At 39.8% G+C, this 20,048-nt stretch overlaps 1 protein-coding gene across 3 annotated transcripts in view; it reads left to right on the forward strand.

Moving 5' to 3' along the window:
- Window positions 1-20,048, forward strand: part of crhr1 (corticotropin releasing hormone receptor 1) — a 389,999-nt gene that overhangs the window by 342,991 nt on the left and 26,960 nt on the right. For 2 of the 3 annotated variants that reach the window (XR_009650889.1, XM_060901899.1), the window contains exons 8-11: window positions 2,763-2,916; window positions 7,737-7,797; window positions 13,173-13,245; window positions 15,092-15,177. Coding sequence is in view for 2 of the 3 variants with exons in the window: in XM_060901899.1 (XP_060757882.1) it covers window positions 2,763-2,916; window positions 7,737-7,797; window positions 13,173-13,245; window positions 15,092-15,177 (374 nt within the window). In the remaining variant the exon portion in view is untranslated. Of the gene's footprint in view, window positions 1-2,762; window positions 2,917-7,736; window positions 7,798-13,172; window positions 13,246-15,091; window positions 15,178-15,543; window positions 15,613-20,048 lie in introns of those variants that run through there. The other variant, XM_060901900.1, reaches the window with a different exon arrangement.

Genomic DNA, 20,048 nt, shown 5'->3' on the forward strand with positions numbered 1-20,048 from the left:
TCAAGTTAATTATCTCCTGTGTATTGTGGCTAGGAACTGCACCCGGTTACCTTAGGTAATATTGCTGTGGGGTGAATTTTTTTTTAAATGCACATTTGGCCCACTAGGTTGACATCTGTGGAATAGAGGGATTAGTAAGTCTGTCCATCCATTATCCATAACCATTTCTCCTGTGCAGGGTCACGGGCAAGCTGGAGCCTATCCCAGCTGACTATGGGCGAGAGGCAGGGTACACCCTGGACAAGTCACCAGATCATCGCAGGGCTGACACATAGAAACAAATAACCATTCACATTCGCACCTACAGTCAATTTAGAGCCACCAATTAGCCTAACCTACATGTCTTTGGACTGTGGGGGAAACCGGAGCACCCGGAGGAAACCCACGCAGACACGGAGAGAACATACAAACTCCACACAGAAAGACCCCCGTCAGGCACTGGGCTCGAACCCAGAACCTTCTTGCTGTGAGGAGACAGTGCTAACCACTACACCACCATGCTACCGGGATTAGTAAGTGTATACTGAAAACATTCTCTACGATCCTTTATAAATTCACACTTTACATGCTCAAACACACTTCATGTATACAGTAGAAGCTTTTGAACAGATGGATGGAAGGATGGATGGCATGTTTTTGCTATACTTAATTATCAGGGGTATTTCTACTTAACCTCTTGCCCAGCCCACTCAAGACTGCTGTCTGTTCTGGTTACCCGTTGGTGGAATGACCTTCCCATTGAGGTGAGAGCTGCCAACTCCCTGATCACCTTCAAGCGCAGACTGAAGACTCACCTCTTCAGGCAGCACCTCTCCCCTTCTTCCCTGCCCACTGTGTAATTGCATAGTGGTCTTGACTAACCCAGGCTGTGTATTGTTTCATCTGGGGTTAGCCATTGGAGTTTGATTTTTCTCTATTTAGTTGCACTTTGTCAGCTCATTTGTATGGCTGGCTTGTTTTCCTTGGCCGATTGTTGGTACTTCAACAGAATATTACACAAGGCATTATTCTGTCACTTGGTCAGTTGGCACTAGAACTTTCTTGTCTAGAAGTTCAGCACTTCTTGTACCTGACTTTTCCACTTGTTGTATGTCGCTCTGGATAAGCACGTCTGCTAAACGCCTGTAATGTAATGCATTTTACTTGTATTTAAGTTTTTATTTAACGCTTTCAAATACCCATTATATATCTCAAAGACATTGATTCTTTCTGTATTTTTCTTTCTTTATTCCCTGGCTACTTATTTAATCCACCATATTTCTGTGCATTTCAGCATTTGGACTTAAAGGTCCCATGGCATGGTGGTTTGTTGATGCTTTAAACGGGCTCGTGGAGGTTTCCGGATGTTATATCCGCAGCCTTTCTCGAAATGAACCCTCGGCACGTAGATATAGCCTCCTGGGAGAAAGCCCCATTTCAGCGTTTTTCCCAGTGCGTCATTTTGCTAATGAGAAGCAGGAGGCGGGGAAGGGTAGAGGGTGGGGGCGGGTCTTATCATTAATATTCATGACATGTAAACGTGTTACCTCTGATTGGCTAACAGCACTGTGACGCTACCTCCAGTGGGTCAGAACAAGCGGATGTGGGTGTCTTACTATGGCGAGATAGAAGGAACAAACCGCGAAGGGAAAAATACCGCGCGCTGACATCATTAAGGTGCAACGCGAGGAAATAAAATAAATTCAACAAATGTTTGGGTTTTTACTGAACAAACAAACAAATAAAATGAACGAGTGACTTAAAAAAAGAATGTGGGTGTCTTTGTAAAAACTGTTTTGATTGGCTATTATAACAGAGCATGCTGCATGCTTTTTGGTTTTGTAGCGCAGAGTACCTGGCTAACTGCAGGAAGTGGTTAGCTGCACAGCTAATGTAGCCATTGCAAGGCTAACGTGGCACCGATTTTAAAACACGGCAAAATGACTTAACAGTTATACACTTACTTGTTCGGTGTTTGTGGCTGATGCGGCAGGGATGCTTGGTACGGACCCAGGCTTCAGTGACAGTTGATGTGCAAAACCTGCCCTGTACTGTCCCAAGTTGTGGAAACATTCATCAGGAAAATGCTTCCGACAAACATACACCGTCTTAGGTAGACTCGACAGCGTATTATTGGAGTAAATAAAATTAAGCCACTGCGTCTTCAGGGGCTCTCCCGTCAGCAGTAAAAACAGACTCCTTTCTGTGTTGTCACATCCATGTACAGCGCAACTTCCATGTTTGGTGGCAACTTTTGAGCTGGGCGTGCAATCCATACAGTGGGTGGGAATCCAGAGGGGGGGCGTGGGGATCATCTCCCTTGCTGACGTAGGCAAGGGAAGAGTTTATCAACGCGCTGTTTTGACGCGCCATTCTCAAATGTTGGGCATAGTTTGGTTTACACATTATGAAATTTCTAGCCACTGGGGTGACTTAAGAAGGTCAGAGGAACTCATTTTAATGTTAAAAAACCTCAGAAAGTGAAAATTTCATGCCATGGGACCTTTAATTATATTCAAAGAAACTACATACTGTATATACGCTCAAGGACACTTGTCCTATTTGTCTCACTTGCTCTTTCTATATTGAAGTGAATCTGTTTGACTGTTATTGTTTTAAGAGCTATTTAAGTATGCACAAATGTAAATCCACTTATCAAAACATAAGTAAAAAGGCTTTTAAAGATCTCGTGCCATATAAGCACACATGAAATCAAGGCCGTGTTTGTGTCCTCTTCAAGGATGCTTTGATATAACCGTCCTTTCTCTTGGTCTTGCTGACAGATCTGGTGCAGGCTGGTTACAGCAGCGTATAATTACTTTCATGTGACCAACTTTTTCTGGATGTTTGGTGAGGGCTGCTATCTGCACACAGCCATCGTGCTCACTTACTCCACCGATAAGCTCAGGAAGTGGATGTTCATCTGTATCGGCTGGTGTGAGTACTGTTATTCATTCAGAACCTTGATTAATCAATTGACTCTTGATAATAAGGTCAAATATAATGTTCTGTTATGATATGATATGATACACTTTATTCGGATAGTCCACTTTAGACACTATATAAACAAACCACAAATCATCTATAGATGGTCCACAACTTGTCATGTGACTCACCATGTTTCCGTTCACTTGCCAAATGCACAATTTGACATTGTGAACTAAAATTCGAAGAAAGGAAACACGTGAATTAAAATAAAAAAACATTCAAATATCGCTAATTTTTTTTTTTTACACTCACATGAGGTGGTTTTTCAAAAAGCAAAAATTTCCAAATTTGAAATGGAAACACATTTTATATGATATGAAGAGCAAATGGAAATGCTACCTTTCTGGAAAAAAAAGACCTCTCTATAAGAGCTATTGCGAGAGCAGCAAACACAGCTTTAATTATATAACATCACTCAGTAGAAACAGACCATTCTCAATTGTGTTTTGTTGAAATTTTTAAAATATTGCTCCTATTTTGGGCAAAACTTCAATAGAAACCTGCCTACTGTCATCAACCACCTTATCAACTAATTCTAAATAATAAGTTAACAGTTTATGGTTGTTTATGATAATCAACTAAGATTTGTAAGGGTCCAACGACTGCATCGCATAAGCAGATAACCTGATAGAATGGTCACAAGTACTTTTTAAAGCTTCGCTATTTACCAGTTTTTCCACAAAATCGAGTCGTACATGAGCTGATAGCCGACGAGGCGCGTAGCACCGAATTGGCTATAAGCCATGTACGACGAGATTGCGTGAGTGGAATAACTGTTTTTTTCTATCCACATTCACTGGATTTTGAGAAGCAGAGTATTTTTATTTTTATTTTTGCTAATTCGATAATTAAAAACTTTAAAACCCAAAACATCCAACAAAATAATTTCTGTGTAAAATGTAAACAAACCGGCGAAATGATAGGAGCAATTTGTGAAATAACGATTGTTGAAAAATAAAAAAAGAGACGTTCTTACCATCAAATACTTTCATTCCATATTTTGTTGTTGGGGGGGGGGGGGGGGGGGGGGTTGTTTGGGGTTTTTTTGTATTTTGGGGGTTTTTGTTTTTGAGTAGTTTTTATTTCGTCCTCGGCTGGTTCAGCAACATGCTCTGCCATTTTGTTTTTCTTGACTCATGGTATATGAGCTGATATCCTAGTAGTAGAGTAGCCAATCAGAGCATGCGATTGCTCATATCCGGTGAATGTGGATAGAATAATAAATAGTTTGTGGATATAAAGAAGACAATTTTAACAATTTTAAATGGCTTTGTCTTGAGTGACACTGGCACATTGTGTTACCATTTTTACTGCTAAAACAGACTCATCTGTTTTTTCCTTTTGCATTATTTTCATGGTGTAGTGTTTTTTTAGCTCTGGAGGTTTAGTAGATGGTGGAAATATCAACCTTATCACCTAATTCTATCGCAATTTTTTTTGAGGGAATTTTGCATGTTGCACTTAATTACAGTCTACAGGAGGTTCGTAGTGGAGCAGAAATTATCTTTGTAGAAATATTCATTGTAACTGAATAGGTCATGGCCAAGGTTTGACACATTGTCCTTATTTAGTTCTGTTTTTATTCTATTAAATTGTATTCTATTTTTTTAAACTTGCCCGACATTTATCTATATTCTACTCTGTATTTGAGTTGCTGCAACACCTGAATTTCCCCTCATGGGGATCAATAAAGGAATATCTTATCTTATCTTATCTTATCTTATCTTATCTTATCTTATCTTATCTTATCTTATCTTATCTTATCTTATCTTATCTTATCTTATCTTATCTTATCTTAGGTAAAATTTTGACCTTTTCTTGCTATATGCTTCTAGTTCCAAAAACTGTAGGCTTTCCTGAATTGAAATATATTTCTCTTTTGCGTGTACAGTATTTTGATCACAAGTACAGTTTGAGCATTTAAAATCCTGGTTACTCCCAAAAAGTGAAAACTGGGATAATTATTTATATTTAAATTGATTAGGATTATGTTCATTTTGTCCACAGCGTATAGCCAGGGGTTAAATTGGGATTGGTTATGTGGGGGGGGGCTCTGCCTCGTACCCGCCCCTGCCCCCGCCGCCCTGCCCCAATATACTTTTTGGAAAATAACCCTCTAATTTGATAACCATATCATATTGCACAGAGATATACACCTTATCTGTGTGTTGTAGGCCTATGTGTGTCTTGTAGTGCCCCCCTACACATTATGGCAGTTTGAATGTAGATTGGTTGGCCAATGTAACAGATTGTACAGGTTGTTGTACATTGGTTTGAAGGAAATGATTAGTGGGGGGTCTGGGGGTCCTCCCCCAGAAGTTTTTTATTATCATACATGTTATTTGCTGAATTCTGGTGCATTTTAATAAGTTGTTAGCTGACTTTACAGAGGTAGGTTGAGCAATATCATGTTAAATCTTGTCACATGCCTACAGGTGAAAAATGTGAAGGAGAAATGTTCAGTGAGAAAATTTGAAGGCTTGCACAATCTTAAACCAAAACAGTTGATTTATTTTGGAGGATAAATGTTAAATATGCCAAAACACTGTCAGTCAAATTGTCAATCAAATATATTCATGCAGTGAATGCAACCAAATACAAACAACACTATAACATTGGAAGCATTTATTATTATTGTTATTATTATGTATTCAATTATTTATTTGGCATGTGGTGCTTTTTGTATTGTCTAGAACATACATAAGATGAGCATATTATAGCAGCAAAATAGAAGCACAATCATTTGAATGCAGCTGCAAATAATGCCAAATAAATAATTGAATACATAATAATAACAATAATAATTACACTAACTAATAATATTAACAATAAATAATAATAAATTAACATTAAATTAAATATTAACAATAAATAATAAAACACTAATAATATTAACAATACAGTGAACATAATCATTATCATATTTTTTATTATTAAAAACAAAATATCAAATAATACTGAAGAGGGGAAAAAATAATACTGATCTAAATATGTTGTGTTTTTATTTTTAGACAGTATGTGTTTTGCTAAACACATACTGTCTAAAAATAAAAACACAACATATTTAGATCAGTATTATTTTTTCCCCTCTTCAGTATTATTTGATATTTTGTTTTTAATAATAAAAAATATGATAATGATTATGTTCGTATGCAGGTAAAAGGGGAGACGGTGTACGGAGAAAATTATAAACAAGTCACAACGCTGAAACACAAGCCCAAAAACCCGCAAACCACGACTTCTGATTTTTTTTTAAAGCGAGCTCACAAAAAAAGAAACCCCAAAGTCGCTTATAAAAAGCGGAATTGGCAACCCACGCAGTGTTCCAGAAACCAGAATCTCTGATCGCAAGTTCTGTTCTAAATAGCTTTGACAGGTCGTCTTGTTATCAGGAAAACTATGATCTATCTCATAAAAGTCATGGGTTTATTGATTAATAAAACGATATTTAATTATTCAGAACTGAAAATCGTGAAAAGGGTTTGTTGCTTTTGATGTGTGCGTGATCATATGCCATCCGCTCTGAGCTTATGTGCCAGGGCTCAGCCCCGGACAGCCCCGGCCCAATTTAACCCCTGCGTATAGCTCTCCAGTAACTTGATCAAAGCCTGACATTCACTGTGTGAGGAAATCGCAATCAGCTAGTGAGGTTTTAGGCATTTTTATACCAGTGGTGAACTGTTACTATTAGAGCTGGGACTTCAGCTCAGCCAAAACTTAGCCAGACACCAATAAAGCAACAGAGCAAAGGATTTTGCAAGGGATTAGCGGCAGGCTGCCAGGTCACTCCGTTGTGTGTAGCTGTTGATGTTGATTTTAAAAGTAACTAAGTAAATTACAGAGGAAATGAATACTTAAGTCTGAGTGAAAAATATTGTAGTGAGCGTGCAGCGTGGAAGAAGAGTCTGGAGACAGAAATCTTAGTTTCTCGGTCATTAGCCTGTGCTACTTGTTCTCGATAGCACTGGCTTGACCGCTTTATTAGCATTCGCTAACACTACTGATGAACACTACACCGGCTGGAAGGTGACTTCACTGCTGCACTGACGGCGCCGACTCGCAGTTAAGCTCATGTTGGCCTTCGAGAAAGCCGAGGACGATAATTTTTTGGTCCCTCCCACTATAAATCAAAATCTGATTGGTCAATTCATGTATTACTTCCTACATAAACATATACACTGCCATGGCTTTCTGTCCTGGCAATGAAGTCCTAACCAATGAGTGAGCCAGCTCTAAACTCTTCTCAGCCTAGAGACAACAAACAAAAAAATCTCACTGGATAAATTGATTTTAATGTTTTCAGGACAGTAACCCTTATGTTTCTGAAGCTAATTTGATAGAAAATAAGGCCAAATTAGAAGAGAATAATTATAATGAAATTATGAAAGAAATTAAATATAACATTTGAAATGCTGATCTGTTTGGGCTTCTCTGAAGGCCTAGAAGGCCCTGACAGTTCCCCTCTAAAATATACAGACTGAATATTTTTACTATTGCATTTGGCTCCTGATATTTACAGGAACATAGTCTAGGCAAACGTAAATAAAACAGTTCTACATCCTTCTGGTGAAATGTTTATTTTCTCTTAAAGTTGAAAGTTGAGATGTCGAAGCTATTTTGGTCGAAACTATATTTTACGTCCTATAAACCCATTAATAGGTGACCAAATAGGTGCCACTAATTGGTGACATTTTCATGACAGTAATTGTGTTGTTTATTGTTGAGCTGTGAAAATAGTGAAAGTGGATGGTATTTGTTTCTTTCCGCAGGTATCCCCTTTCCTATCATCGTTGCATGGGCCATTGGTAAGCTGTATTACGACAATGAAAAGTAAGTGCCCTTGATGCCTGACTTCTCCTACTCTTTTGACATCTATTTATCTCTCTTTCTCTCTGGTGGTGTTTACATTAGACCGTATCCGTCTCGTTTTCGTCGCGGATGCACGGTCCGTTCACATTAAGGCTACATCCACACGACAACGGCAACGAGATGTTATTTAAAAATATATCACGTCCAAATGGGCAACAATCAGTAAAATATCAGGTCCATATGGCAACGCAACGCTTGCTGAAAACGATGCAATACACATGCCACACCTCTAGGGGCGCTGTAAGACGGTCCCTTCGGAGACACCAGAACAATAGAAGAAGTAACGATGCATGCGCATAAACTATTATGCGCAAGACTTCATATTAGCCACAAAGTCAGGAAAATCTGTTTGTAAAATTACATTATAATGACCAAATACAATGAAAATAATTTTTCCAGTCTCACCTGTGAAAGGTAATCCCATGTGATCTCATTTGGACAGAAAACCTGTTGGTACAGTTAAACGCAGCTAATCTTTATTCTCCGCTTTGACCTTTCCAAAATGGCGGCGAGGATGACGTATGATTCTACGCGGAAGGCGGCGTCTTTAATGGTCCGGAATAAATTGAATGATACATGTTGATGGAATTAATTTGTTGTTTCTCACCTGTGAAAGGTAATCCCATATGATCTCGTTTGGACGGTAAACCTGTTGGTACAGTTAAACGCAGCTAATCTTTATTCTCCGCTTTGACCTCTCCAATATGGCGGCGAGGATGACGTATGATTCTACGTGGAAGGCGGCGTCTTTAATGGTCCGGAATAAATTGGATTAATTTGCTCCTCTACGCCCTTTTTAAGGAATGTATTGTCGGACTTAAATCAACATCTGAAGAGGTGAGATCGCTCCTTTTTTCCCCTATTTTTGCTGGCGGGATTGCACCTTTATTGTGTAATGATGCAATCCTGTTTCATGAACCAAGTTATAGGATTTGTTGACAACTCGCATCGCAATGAGAAGATCATTGGCACTACTGGTGTTAAGAATCAGACCATTTCATAAATGAATATTTTGCTGTAGAGCTGCAGTGTTTGTACAATTGCATGTTTTTGCTTCACTATTACTGTCACTATTCTGCTTCTTGCATTACTACTGTGAACTAACACTGAACATAATAATAATAATAATAATATCCAAGCTCGTGTTTCACTCTCACTAGTGCTCTGTAAGGCTTTTTCCTGGTGATATTCGTTACACTTCTACCCGGCGTGAAGCACTCACAGTCATGTGGTTGTGACGTCATCGTAAACAAATCCATTCTACTCATCCAGACGACTTCACAACGGCAACGTTGCCAGATCTTTCCACTCTGGAACCCGTTCTCAAAAAGATTGCGTTTTGGGCACCCAAAACGCCGGTGCTGTGTGGACGCCAGGCCTAAACGATAAGCAATTGTATCGGAGTCACCTGAATCCGTTGCCGTGTGGACAGGGCCTAAAACGCCGGGAAACGACTCCACAGGCGGAACAACTTGAATCCGCCAGGGCCCACGTATTCAACCCAGTTCATATCTGATCTGGTGCTGTGTAAACATTGAGATACGAGGAAATGCAGTGCTGAGCTCTAGCTGACGTCATCATTGGACAACGTCACTGTGACATCCACCTTCCTGATTCGCTGGCGTTGTTCATGCCACGTTGGTCATGTGACGCGACTGCTGAAAAACGGCACGGACTTCACTTCCTGCTATTGTTTCCGCCTTGTATCACCTTTTTGTTTTTCATTAAAGAGTATAAAAGTATGAATATAATGCTTTGCTTTGTCATTCTTAATGTTGTTCATGGTAAGATGCAAATACTGCCCATTGTGTAGTTATGATTGTCTTTAGGCTTGCCATCCTTCCACTTGCAAGTGGTGAGTGACTTGCGCATGCCCGATATGCACTGGGATCACACACACAGCGGCTCAGTCCCGAATCACTGCTCGTGCGCTTCACTCACGCGCTCTGTGAGCTGCGCAGGGCCGGAGTGCACACCCTCCAGAGGGCACTCGCTGTTCAGGGCGGAGTGATTTGGAGCGCAGCCGCTGAGGAGGAAGCGCTGAGCCGCACTGACACATTTCAACTTACGTGCCGTCTAATTAGTCATGTGATTAGCGTATCCGTGTATTGGCGTTGCTGTGTGCACGCGAATCGTTTTAAAAACGTTAATCTGATGATCCGCTGATACGGTCTAATGTAAACACCACCTCTCTCTCTCTCTCTCTCTCTCTCACTCACCCATTATCAAAAACCTCCTCCAAACAGTAATAAAATCCCAATTATTCTGTAGGTTTTAACTGGTGTATCTGTAATTCCCCCCAGCGCATGGTCACTGTGGATACAAATTACTGACTGCAGCCATTTTCCAGTTTTGTTCACGTTATCAAGTTTGTGGCCAGGCCTGATGTGGTGTTACTGTTCTAGACAACTCTTGAGTTAAGAACTCAAACACTAGTCCACCAAACATAATCCTTTATATTTATAAATGCTCACTGGCCACTTTATTAGGAACACCCATCCACCTACTGTTTGACACAGTTCTCTAATCAGCCAATGCATAAAATCATGCAGGTACAAATCAAGAGCTTCAGTTAATGTTCACTTCAAACATCAGACTGGGAAAAACTGTGATCTCAAAGTGTGACTTTCACTGTGGCATGGGTGTTGGTTTGAGCCAGATGGACTGGTTTGAGTATTTCAGAAACTGATCTGTTGAGTTTACACAAAATGGTGCGGAAAACAAAAAACATTGAGTGAGCGACAGTTCTGTGGGTGGAAACAAACACCTTGTTGATAAGAGAGGTCAGAGGAAAATGGCCAGATTGGTTCGAGCTTTTTTGCCAGGAAGGATATAGTAACTCATCACAACTCTTTACAACCGTGGTGAGCAAAAAAAGCATCTCAGCGTGCAACAGCAAAAGACCACATTAGGTTCCACTCCTGCAGCCAAGAACAGGAATTTTAGAATCAAGAACGAGTTCCTATTAAAGTGACCAGGGAGTATAGATTTATAGCACAGCCCTGTGAAATTCTTGATTCTGATTGGTCAGAAGGTGCTGATTCTCTCGAACAGCAGCTCTCGTAGTATAGTATTTCTGCAAGGTTTAAATTAATGCATTTATTTTAATATATTTTGTTTCTATAGTAACAAGTTACAAAGGAACTTGTATGACAGATGTTTGTCTGAAAAATATTATGTGTAGTTATTAGTTTTCTCAGAGGATGTGTTTGCTTAATATTTTTTTTTTGAAAGATGCCGTTGGTGAAGCTCTGTATGAGTATCAGAGGTGAAGCTATAACTTTTTCAGTCACATGAAAAGCTGTGAATTTTTTTTGTCTTATTAACATCAACAGATAGTCAAAGAGACCCTACTGGGGGGGGATATATTTTTCGAGCTGTAATAACTCTTATGATTAAATATAACTTGAAAGGATTATTAAAAAAGTGCAAAGTGTACTTTAATGAATAAAAAAGAATTTGACCAATCAGGCTGCATGCAGGCGGCACGGTGGTGTAGTGGTTAGCGCTGTCGCCTCACAGCAAGAAGGTCCGGGTTCGAGCCCCGTGGCCGGCGAGGGCCTTTCTGTGCGGAGTTTGCATGTTCTCCCCGTGTCCGCGTGGGTTTCCTCCGGGTGCTCCGGTTTCCCCCACAGTCCAAAGACATGCAGGTTAGGTTAACTGGTGACTCTAAATTGACCGTAGGTGTGAGTGTGAATGGTTGTCTGTGTCTATGTGTCAGCCCTGTGATGACCTGGCGACTTGTCCAGGGTGTACCCCGCCTTTCGCCCGTAGTCAGCTGGGATAGGCTCCAGCTTGCCTGCGACCCTGTAGAACAGGATAAAGCGGCTAGAGATAATGAGATGAGGCTGCATGCAAAAGCCCCAAATATAATAAATGATTTCACTTCTCATGTTGTCAGCCAAACTTTGAAATCTTTGTACGCATAGATTTAAGTTATTCCACGAAATCAAGTCGTACATGAGCTGATAGCTGATGAGGCGCGTAGCACTGAGTTGGCTATAAGCCATGTACAATGTGATTGACTGAAATAACTGTTTTATTCAATCCACATTCACTGGATTATCGAGAAACAGAGCATTTTTATTTTTTTGCAAATTCGATAAATAAAAGCTTTATACAAAACGTCCGACCAAATCATTTCCGCTTAGAACGTAAACATACCGGCGAAATGACAGGAGCAATTTGTGAAAAATGCAATAATAATAATCCTTGAAAAATTAAAAAAAAGATACGTTCTTACCATCCAATACTTTTATTCCATACAGTATTTTGTTGGGGTTTTTTTTTTGTATTTTTGGGGTTTTGTTTTCGAGTAGAGTTTTTATTTCATCCTCGGTTGGTTCAGCAACACGCTCTGCCATTTTATCTTTCTCTACTCATGGTATATGAGCTGATAGCCTAGTAGTAAAGTAGCCAGTCAGAGCGTGCAATTGCTCATATCCAGTGAATGTGGATAGAATAAAATGCACTGTATTGTGATGAGATATTTTCTGAGTATATACCATGCCATACTTCCTGTAGAAGTCGATTACCTTTTGAAATGGACCACAAGCAGCACATGAAGTAAATTCACATGCAGGCCTCGTCAGCAAAAGTGTTTTGCATTTAAAGCTGCTCTGTAATTAATTTTGGCAGCCAGCATGCATTGCTTTTTCATAGTTTTGACCCCCCAGAATCTTCACTGCCATTCGTTTTTCATCTGCAGCTCACTGGAGATCTGACTCACAACCACACACACTCACAAAAAAGCCAAACATGCACATGGGATGAGTCTGTTAGCATCTGAACGTGTCAATCTGCAAACTATTCCAAGACCATAAAACGCAAACTTGCATATTGCTCAAACTTCTTTCCTTCTCTCTCTCTCTCTCTCTCTCTCTCACACACACACACATGGTGTGATCAAATGCCCTACTGAACAGAGATTATTAGATAAATGTATCTGACCATATCTTGGCCCAGGGGCCATTTTCTGTCCTCTTTTGTTCTTCAAAAGGGCTTGCTTTTAATTCCAACTTGTTGTCACATTTGATTAAAAACAGTTCCTAATGTTCTTGAAGGTTATTTTTTCTTTAATCATTTTTGTTGGATTTGTTCCATCATCACGCCCTTCTGCTCTTGAAATCTCCATACTTTTTCATCTTAACACAAAGTGCCTGTAGAAATGGGGCAGGCACTTTAGCCATGCTTTACTGAATGCAGTTGAGGATTGAAAGAAGGTAGTTGAATGAACGGCATGTAGAGCTCATCAGTGTAAGCTTTTGGAAATGGGATGCATTTCTGCATTTTAGTGAAGGATTTCTTTGGCTTTCTTCTGTTCTGTGTGACTGCAGGTGCTGGTTTGGAAAACGAGCTGGCGTTTATACCGACTACATCTACCAGGGCCCCATGATTCTTGTTCTTCTGGTAAGTTACGTAGAGCCCTGTGTGTGTGTTTCAAATAAGCCATCAGTTAAAAAAAATTAGCACTACAGTTTGGTGAGATTTACATAGTTGAGTCAAATTAATCAGAAATTAAACCTGTATTTATGATGTTTTGGACAAAATGCTTAATTACAGTACTCGCGTAGAAAATTAATGTAAAAACCAAGCAGTAGAAAATTCAGCACCTAATATTTGTGTAACTATGAAAATTCAGGTTGCAATAATTCAGATGTTGGAAATTCAGGGAGAACATCCAGAACACACAGAAGGAGCAAATGAGCCCAGATCTAATAGAAGTCAAGCTTGGTTATAAGGAGATTTATTTTAGTCTTGTATATCATTGTTATATGAAAACCTTATCTCCAAAATTGTATCTTTGTAGAAATTGGGGCTGGGGGGAGGGGGGTGTTACATTTTCAACATCGGTGAATGAATTTTAATCTTATTTAGCACCTTTAGCACTAGACCTTTGGCCCAAAGCAGCATCACAGAAATCTAGATAAAAATTTAGATCTAGATCCTTAATGAACAAATGACAGTGGCAATGAAAAACAAGGGGGAAAAATGAGGAAGAGGCCTTGAGAGAAACTGGATTAAAAATGAACCCATAGTCAACCCGTAATTCTGGATAATGGGATCATAAAGCAAATTATAAATTACATTGCAACTTTATTTGACTCAAATAGCTATTCTAATAGCTTGGTACACACATGGCCTGATGGGTGACATTTCTCCTGACGTTTTTAGATTTTGGGAAGCACAAAAGACTAAAATAAATTTTTTGATGCACTGAAAATGTTTTCACATATAGGGGATATTGTAGATTAATATGATGTTTGTCATGTATGCATTAAATTATTATATAAAATATTGGGCTTGAACCAGGCCCGGCTCTATGGGGGGCAGGGTGGGCCTGGCCCACCCAGTCACAAGGCTGGCCCACCCACCTGAGGGCAAGAGAGAGAGAAAAAAAGTCATTCATATATATATATATATATATATATATATATATATATATATATATATATATATATATATATATAATCTCATTATCTCTAGCCGCTTTATCCTTCTACAGGGTCGCAGGCAAGCTGGAGCCTATCCCAGCTGACGACGGGCGAAAGGCGGGGTACACCCTGGACAAGTCGCCAGGTCATCACAGGGCTGACACATAGACACAGACAACCATTCACACTCACATTCACACCTACGGTCAATTTAGAGTCACCAGTTAACCTAACCTGCATGTCTTTGGACTGTGGGGGAAACCAGAGCACCCGGAGGAAACCCACGCGGACACGGGGAGAACATGCAAACTCCGCACAGAAAGGCCCTCGCCGGCCCCGGGGCTCGAACCCAGGACCTTCTTGCTGTGAGGTGACAGCGCTATATATATATATATATATATATATATATATATATATATATATATATATGGCCCACCCTGTTAGTGAGGGCTGGATCCGGCCCTGGCTTGAACACAAAAAAATAGCCTCAGATAATGAGATGAGATAATGAGGCTGTAACTCATACCGGCCTCTGTTCTGTGTGAGTTTGAAATTTCAGATGCCCATAAAATCGTAAATATGACAGGTGGTGCCACCATCTTGACAACTTTTATGTACATCCACCTGGAGAACATTGTGTGTGAGTTTGATTGAAATCCGATCAATCCTGTAGGAGGAGTAGCAACTTTTGTAAATTGTGGATGGACAACGATGACCTGCGGCCAGATGAGCTAAAAAAAATGAATTGTATCATTGGCCAGCTTTTTCCAATAATAAACTCTCCATTTCTCTCTCACTTTTCCTCTTTCTCTTTTCTACAGATCAACTTTATTTTCCTTTTCAACATTGTGAGGATTCTGATGACAAAACTAAGAGCCTCTACCACATCAGAGACTATTCAGTACAGGTGAGTCAGTGAGAGGCCAAGACCAGCTTAACTAGACTAGGAAATAGTACAGTTTAGTTGACACCTAAGTAAGTCCATGTTGTTATGGTAACACTAAACCTTGTTTCCCCACATGTATATCACATTTTGGATTGGATTAGTAATAATGTGCAGAAATTGTAATAGAAATTGTTTGCCAGGTTTAGGATACATATCACTAGTTTATTAGGACTAGACAATCAAAACTAATTTATATGGATTGGCAAAAATCTTGTATGTAAACATAGCCAGTGTTTGTGCATCGACTCAGATTGCGTTGTGTACAATAAACTGGACGACATCACTGAAAGATAAAATATGATTGGATTCTTACTTGTTTCCTGTCAGCTACATCTGGACTGTACTGTAGCTGTGATGCAGTGACTGGAATTTTGGTTCTTGTTGCCCATGAAGCAGAAAACTTCTTTTTTTTTTTTAACTCCTTCCTGAGTTACTGAGGTTGAGTTACCAATCTGAACCCAAGACAAGAAAAAAAAATCTCCAAGCATCACGATTTGTGATTTGCAGAACATTTTGGGGTCCTCTCCATGCCAACAAACTATTCGAAAGACGTGTCTTATATGTAACCACAAACATAAGCATCTGGTGTTTATTGGCACTTTGACTGCAACCAAACTGGTCAGATGGAAATTTAAAAAAAAAAAAAACAGCTTTTTGGCAACAAACTTGGTTGGTTTACTGTATAAGGAAAATTAGGATGTTATACAGAAAATAATCTAATCTCTATTGCCAAGCATGGTGGGGGCTCTATGATGTTGTGCGGCTGTTTTTCCTCCAAAGGAAAAGAACCTTGTCAAGATACATGGCAGCATACAAGGACTATCAGGTGGATTTTAAAGTTGATTTAAAAGTTCCATATCAAGGTGCATTTCCTTTCTTTAAAATGTTAGCACACAGCAGATTTAATATATAAGCATTTGTTTTAAAGGAAATGAATCATAAAATACGGATTTACTTGTAATTAAGCACTTTGACATGTAATTCAAAGTAGCACTAAGTTGAGGTAGTAATTCTGAAAGGATATTGATTATTTTCACTTGTAAAAGTGGCCAAGTTAGGGCGTCTGTCAAAATACGTGTACGTCGCCATATTCTCTGCACCGCTATAAGGATACTGTGAAAAGTCAAAATGAGGCTGCAGGATTGGATTGATGACGTAGAAGTTGCTGAAGCCAGATCCAGGCGAGACCCTGCCATTTGCTTACCACATGGTCTACTGTGGTGATTTTTCTCGTATTTAGTGCAGCTATTTTCATTGCAAGCTTTTTTTTTAGTACTATATTGTTGTATTATCTCTGTGAACTGTGTTCTGTGAAGATAATGCCATATTGTACAGCATTTGATTGTAAAAAGAGTACTGGTCGGTCAACTTGTCCGCCAGAATTGTCATGGCATGGCTCTCCACTAGCTCATGCAAAGCAACTCTGACGTGATGATGGCTGCACCGGTTGATTTTCAAGGCCAATTTATGCTGACAACCCAGTCCTCGCAGATAGCGTCGCAGACAGTGTCTGCGTAGCCCCCCCCACCTTCGCAGACGCTCTGCGCGCACCTCCCAAAAATTGTGACCACCGCAGAAGCCTCGCAGACAGCGTCGCAGACAAGAGGGCTCTGATTGGTCCACTCTACATCCGCTGTACACGCACTTCCGCTTCCCTACTTTCCCGGTTTGGTTTGTTTTCACGACCGGCATTTTTAAAAACACGAGCGAAGATGGAGCAGCACGAAGAGCGGTTGATCGAGGAAGTGAGGAAGTACGTACATCTATACGACTCCAGTTCTAGTCATTATAAGTAACCGGAGGATAAACACTCCACTGACCACACCCACCAACTACTCCTAGCAATTTTGTGACTTCGCGCCCCCTTGCGTTGTGGCAGTGAATAACATCGCGCACGTCTATTACTCCCCGCTCAACGATAAATTACAACTGTCTGCGAAAAGCTATCTGCGAAAGCCTTGTTGCAAGAGCATGCAGAGGCCCTCAGTTTTCAGTGATCCTTTCTTTTAAGGTGGATGGAAAGGGATTCAATAAATGTGTGATTTCTTTCAGACTGTCAGTCATTCTGTGAGTCCTGTATGATGTATATGACAGTTTGTAGTTATTATTAATGCACTTGACAGGCATATTCAGTGTGGCAAAATAATTCATGGGGCTCAAACCAAATCTATCTTCATGTCAGTGACGGTGTGACATCCATCTTAACATCATCAGATGAGAATGTTCCATTAATCTTTATCGTCTCTCGCTTGCAAGTGATGATTAGATTCCTTCCATATAATTTGATTGATTCATTTGCCAATCATTTGATGACGGTAATGAAGCCCTGTCATTTGTAATAGTTCCATTGTTGGGTAACAGGCTTCCCTGCTGATTATGCTTTCCACAATTCTTGATTGGATTTTAATTAAGGAAAGTGTTTTGTTGGTTATACTGGGGTTTTTTTTCAGTCACCATAAACAACATCTGAATACAACTCTATAAACAAAAGAAGTTCACTTACCCTGTTATTTCCACTTCCACAAAAATGAATGCAGTTGGAGACCTGGTGGTGCAGATTTCAGTCCATCCAACAATCTAACAAGCTTTCTGTTCAGTGTCTTCGATATAAAATAAAAGAAAATATGCCACATTTATACATTTCAAAATCTCAGTTGCAGCACAGTCATGTTTGCAAACACTTCCATCTCAATTTTGAGCCAGACTGAAGATTCATCCTGATAGTTTGTTAGTCAGTTTTTGGCCGTCACACCTGAGCACTTTTACATTCATTTGCTGTGAAACGACAGACTTCCTCTGGAACAATCTGCTTACCAAGCTCAAAAGTGCCAGTGATGCAAGATTGCTGCACTTAAGGGCCCAATAAATAATTACAGTCTCAGCAACATACTAAAGGTTTGAACGTGTTGTTACAAAATAAACCCACCCAAGCTCATTTGCTTACAGGGTGCACATCGGACTGCTTCTTTTAGATCAGCAAAATGTCCATTTTGTGTGCTCAGGAAGTATGTAGATTGAGAGAAGTTTCTAGAAATCAGTAATGTTAATGTAAATTTGATTTCATTAGATAGGATGGCACGGTGGTATAGTGGTTAGCACTGTCGCCTCACAGCATCAAGGTTCTGGGTTCGAGCCCCGTGGCTGGCGAGGGCCTTTCTGTGCGGAGTTTGCATGTTCTCCCTGTGTCTGCGTGGGTTTCCTCCGGGTACTCCGGTTTCCCCCACAGTCCAAAGACATGCAGTTTAGGCTAATTGGTGGTTCTAAATTAACCGTGAGTGGTTGTTTGTTTCTATGTGTCAGCCCTGTGATGATCTGGCAACTTGTCCAGTTTACAAAAGCATACGTCATAGTATACTGGGAACTTACTGAGTTTACTTGTTTTATACTTCTAGTCCACTTATTTAGTTTACTAAGGTATACTTTGTAGTATACTTGAAATATACTATTGGTTTACTCGTTACACACTTTGAGTCCACTTTTTAGTTTATAAATGTATACTTTATAGCATATTGGAAATATACTCTTAGTTACTGGTTATATGCATCTAGTCCGCTTTTTAGTTTTGAAGGTATACTATTAGTTTTCTAGCCCTAACCCTTACCTCATGAACACTACCAGTAGACAACTGAAGTGTTTTGTACCTTAAGTTACAATGAAGTTGTAAAGGTAAGAATTCACAAAATAACAACAGATCCTCAGGATTAACAACATATTCATTTTCTTTAAAAATCAACATTTAAAGCAACATTGTATTAAATGTCAAAGTATAAAAACATGGCAATGCCAACTGAAATTGACATCCAAGCTCGAAAGAAAAAGAAATAAATAAAAACATTTAATTATCCCACTCAGGAGAAATTTAAAAAAAAAAAACTTATACGGAACCACAGATATACCTAAGAGTCAACAATGCTGAAGCAAAACTACAGGGCAAGTACACTTAAACATAAGGCACAAATATTTTAATACTTTATTACACTTTTGTTAAGTATATCTTGATCAAAAGAGTAAGTATAAGCTTAATATACTTAGACTTGGCTTATACTGAAAAGTATATAGAAAAGTATACTTATGTATAACTTTATTAAGTATATCTCTGATAAGGGCAGCACAGTGGTGTAGTGGTTAGCGCTGTCGCCTCACAACAAGAAGGTCCGGGTTTGAGCCCCGTGGCCGGCGAGGGCCTTTCTGTTTGGAGTTTGCATGTTCTCCCCGTGTTCGCGTGGGTTTCCTCCGGGTGCTCCGGTTTCCCCCACAGTCCAAAGACATGCAGGTTAGGTTAACTGGTGACTCTAAATTGACCGTAGGTGTGAATGTGAGTGTGAATGGTTGTCTGTGTCTATGTGTCAGCCCTGTGATGACCTGGCGACTTGTCCAGGGTGTACCCCGCCTTTCGCCCGTAGTCAGCTGGGATAGGCTCCAGCTTGCCTGCGACCCTGTAGAACAGGATAAAGCGGCTAGAGATAATGAGATGAGAATGAGATCTCTGATAAGTAAATAAAAAGTAAACTGAAAGCATACTCTCTTATTTTTAGTTTAAAAGAAGTATACTAGAAGCACACTTGAATAAACTTCTTTTTTGTAAGGGTAATCATGACACCACTGTGCCGCCCCCTCAATGGAGTTTGATTCTGATTGTTTTGTTTGGAAGATCAAATTGTTCTGATTGTTCTCATGGAGAGCACATTAGCTATTTATAAATGAGTCTGGTTTCTCACGGTACGGCCGTGTGAGCTACTGCATCGCTGACGCTCTGCTTAGTCATTTCAAACCAAGAGAGTCAACAGTGGCAATCCAGATAGGTTACAACCTGGGAGAGATGCATAACAATT

Source organism: Neoarius graeffei, chromosome 20 (genome assembly GCF_027579695.1).
Source record: "Neoarius graeffei isolate fNeoGra1 chromosome 20, fNeoGra1.pri, whole genome shotgun sequence".
Classification (NCBI taxonomy): Eukaryota; Metazoa; Chordata; class Actinopteri; order Siluriformes; family Ariidae; genus Neoarius; species Neoarius graeffei.